The sequence below is a fragment of the Lathyrus oleraceus genome, chromosome 6 (assembly GCF_024323335.1).
Source record: "Lathyrus oleraceus cultivar Zhongwan6 chromosome 6, CAAS_Psat_ZW6_1.0, whole genome shotgun sequence".
Taxonomy (NCBI): Eukaryota; Viridiplantae; Streptophyta; class Magnoliopsida; order Fabales; family Fabaceae; genus Lathyrus; species Lathyrus oleraceus.
This window is the reverse complement of record NC_066584.1, coordinates 366286609-366289549: the sequence shown is the minus strand read 5'-3', so window position 1 is coordinate 366289549 and position 2941 is coordinate 366286609. Positions and strand designations below refer to the sequence as shown.

The following is a 2941-nucleotide window of genomic DNA, read 5'->3' as shown; positions in this document are numbered from 1 at the left end:
TCAATAAAAATATATTTTTATTTTTATTCTGTCTTGTTTAATACCCTTAAAAGACCTAAAATATTAATTTATTAAATATAATTAATTGATAATGAAAGTAGTAAGGTCTATTTAGGAATAAAAACTCTATTTTTTAAAAGGAGCTATTTTATGACATTAAAATATATATATGGTGTTAGGTTGTTGCATTAGGTTCTCTGATGCTCTAAATCTAATTAGGCTATCTCTTACTACTACAATCTTTGTCTTTTTCATTTTCATATGATGATCTGCATCATAATAAACTAGCTTGAACACAGTGCTTTCTCATCCTTTGTTTGAGCTTGGAATAATATATGAATATTTAAAAGTATCAGAAGAACAATGATGAACTTTAACCATAACAATCAATAGATAAACTCTGAATTTAAAAGTCAACATAATACTCACAGTTCGATGTTACTTATCCATCTCATGGAGGAACTCCCAGTAACTAGGAATCCTTTTATTGAACACAAAAATCACCTTTAAATAACTCACCAAAATTAAAACACATATTTATAGATAAGTGAAACCCAAAAAAACAAAAAAACAAAAAATATAATTAGGACATATATATAGATCTTAAAAGTTAGGAGAAAACTAGGAAAAACAAACAGAATCAAAATCCCTTAGTCTGAGGACCACTGTTCCTATTATTGAACATAGAAGAGGAACCTTTCCTTGGACTTTGTTGTTCCTTACCATCATAATTATTATATGTTTCAATTTCATTACCTTTATTTTGGTTATTACCTCTTTCCACATCCAACTCCCTATACTTATACAAATACCTTTTGAGTGGCTCAGCATAATCATCAAACCCTAGCGTAGCCATGGCCCAACAAACATCGTCACCGTTCACCGTCTTTCGTTTCTCTTTGTGACACTTGTCAGAAGCTTCACCAGTTACAAAACTAACAAACTCTGAGACACACTCTTGCATGGTTTCTTTAGCTTCTTTGGAGATTTTTGCATTTGGAGGCAAGATTTGTTTCATGATGCGACCAACATTAGCTATTGGAAGCAAACGATCTTGTTCTTTGATTACATCGTGATCTCCATCAGATGTGAAATTGTTGTTGTACTTAAGGAGTTCTCTGTCTGGATTTTTGCCTTTGTTATCACCCATCTTTTTAAGGAAAGAAGGGTTTACTTTAAACCTGTTAAAGACAGACACGTTGCTCTCAGCTGTTGTCAAGTGTGCTATTTATATTAGATATTTGGCTGTAATCAAGATTTTTAATTATAATTAAACACTAGTGCATGGAGAATCATCATTAATATTTTTGTAGGTATTTCAATGGTTGAATTGTAATTTCTTGTGTCGAAGTAGATTGTTCGACATAGGTAAGGAAATGTCGAAATGTTTATGTCGAAATCTCGAAGTATGTTGCTCAATAGAGATTTTGATTTAGGTTTATTTTATAATTTTTGCTGAATTACGTTAGTTGGAGTTTTGCTTAGGGAGCAGGCAAACTCAACCTATAAATAGGGAGTAACCCCTATTGTTGAAAATAAGAGAGAATGCAGTTGCATATTTGAATCAAACTTTAGTTTGAAGTGCAGAGAAAAACTCTGTAGAAATATTCATCATCTTCCCTTTTCTCTAAAGCTCTAATTCTCTTTCTTTTCAAATTCATCTTTTCTTTTCTTCTTTCATTATCAACTATGCAGCTAAATTCTCCATAGATTTGGTAAATTTCCAACATCTGGTATCTAGAACACTGGTTGGGCGATTTATGGAAAGCAAAACGTGATGGCGATGAATCATCTGAATGGATATTTTTCGGCGAGTCTCCCAATTCTGAAGAATCAGAAATATGAGAATTGGAGCAAGCAGATAAAGATTGTTTTTTGCAATCAATATCTTTGGGACCTTGTGAATGAGGGAGTGACGTCGGTTGTAGAAAACGCGGCGGATGAAGAAAAAGCTGCACACAAAGAATTGAAGAAGAAAGATTATAAAGCTCTCTTTATAATTCATCAATGTGTTGATCCAGATAATTTTGAAAAGTTGAGTGATGTCGAATCAACAAAAGAAGCATGGAAAATTCTGGAGAAATCGTTTGTAGGCGCGGAAAAAGTGAAAGAGGTGAGGTTACAAACTCACAAAAGAACGTATGAATTGCTTAAGTTGGAAGAAAGTGAAAGCATAATTGATTTTTTAACTAGGATTGTGAAATTGGTGAATCAAATTAAAGTATGTGGAGAAATGTTGACATCAAGATCAGTTGTTGCAAAGATCTTGAGGTCATTGGCTCCAAAGTTCGACCATGTGGTAGTAGCCATAAAAGAGTTGGAAGATCTGTCAACATTGAGAAAGAAAAAGCTTCAAGGGACATTTGAATCTCATGAACAAGGAATGTCTGAAAGAGCTACAAACAATTCGAAAGTGATGTGGCTTTGTAGACGCAATCGATAAGAGAAAAGAAGGGAAAAGGGAAGTGGTTCGACAATAAAGGTAGAGGAGGCTACAACAGTTCGATTGGTCGAAATCAGCAAGAAGGAGGTTGGACGAATCAAAGAAAGTCCCCATACCAAAGCAACCAAAGAGGTGGTGTTATAGGTAGAGGAAGAGGTGATGGTCGAAAACCTGACAAAAGTCACATTCAGTTTTTGAATTTTCAGAAGTATGGTCACTACTCTAATGATTGTCCTGGAAAAAAAAGAATCAAGAAAGTGATATGAAGTTTGCAAAGCATGAAGAAGAAGAGATGTTGCGGATGGTCACAACAAGAGATGATGAAAGATTCCAAAACCAGTGATACTTGGACTCAGGATGCTCATCACAAATGACTGATAGGAAAGATTGGTTTGTCAACATAAAACCCTCAATGAAGAACATGGTAAAATTTGCAAATGACAATACTCTAACAATTGAAGGTATTGATGATGTTCTGATTATGAGGAAAGATGACAA

The 2941-nt window shown here is 33.9% G+C and overlaps 1 protein-coding gene across 1 annotated transcript; it reads right to left on the bottom strand.

Moving 5' to 3' along the window:
* Positions 1–457: 457 nt before the first annotated feature.
* LOC127092842 (nuclear transcription factor Y subunit B-4) lies at positions 458–1150 on the bottom strand. The gene has a single exon (XM_051031733.1). It carries the CDS (start codon positions 1148–1150, stop codon positions 641–643), a length of 510 nt encoding a protein of 169 aa, XP_050887690.1. The 3' UTR covers positions 458–640.
* Positions 1151–2941: the final 1791 nt, after the last annotated feature.

Bases quoted from the DNA above. Each gene is read 5' to 3' on its own strand.
- LOC127092842 (XM_051031733.1), bottom strand. From the start codon at position 1,150: ATGGGTGATAACAAAGGCAAAAATCCAGACAGAGAACTCCTTAAGTAC.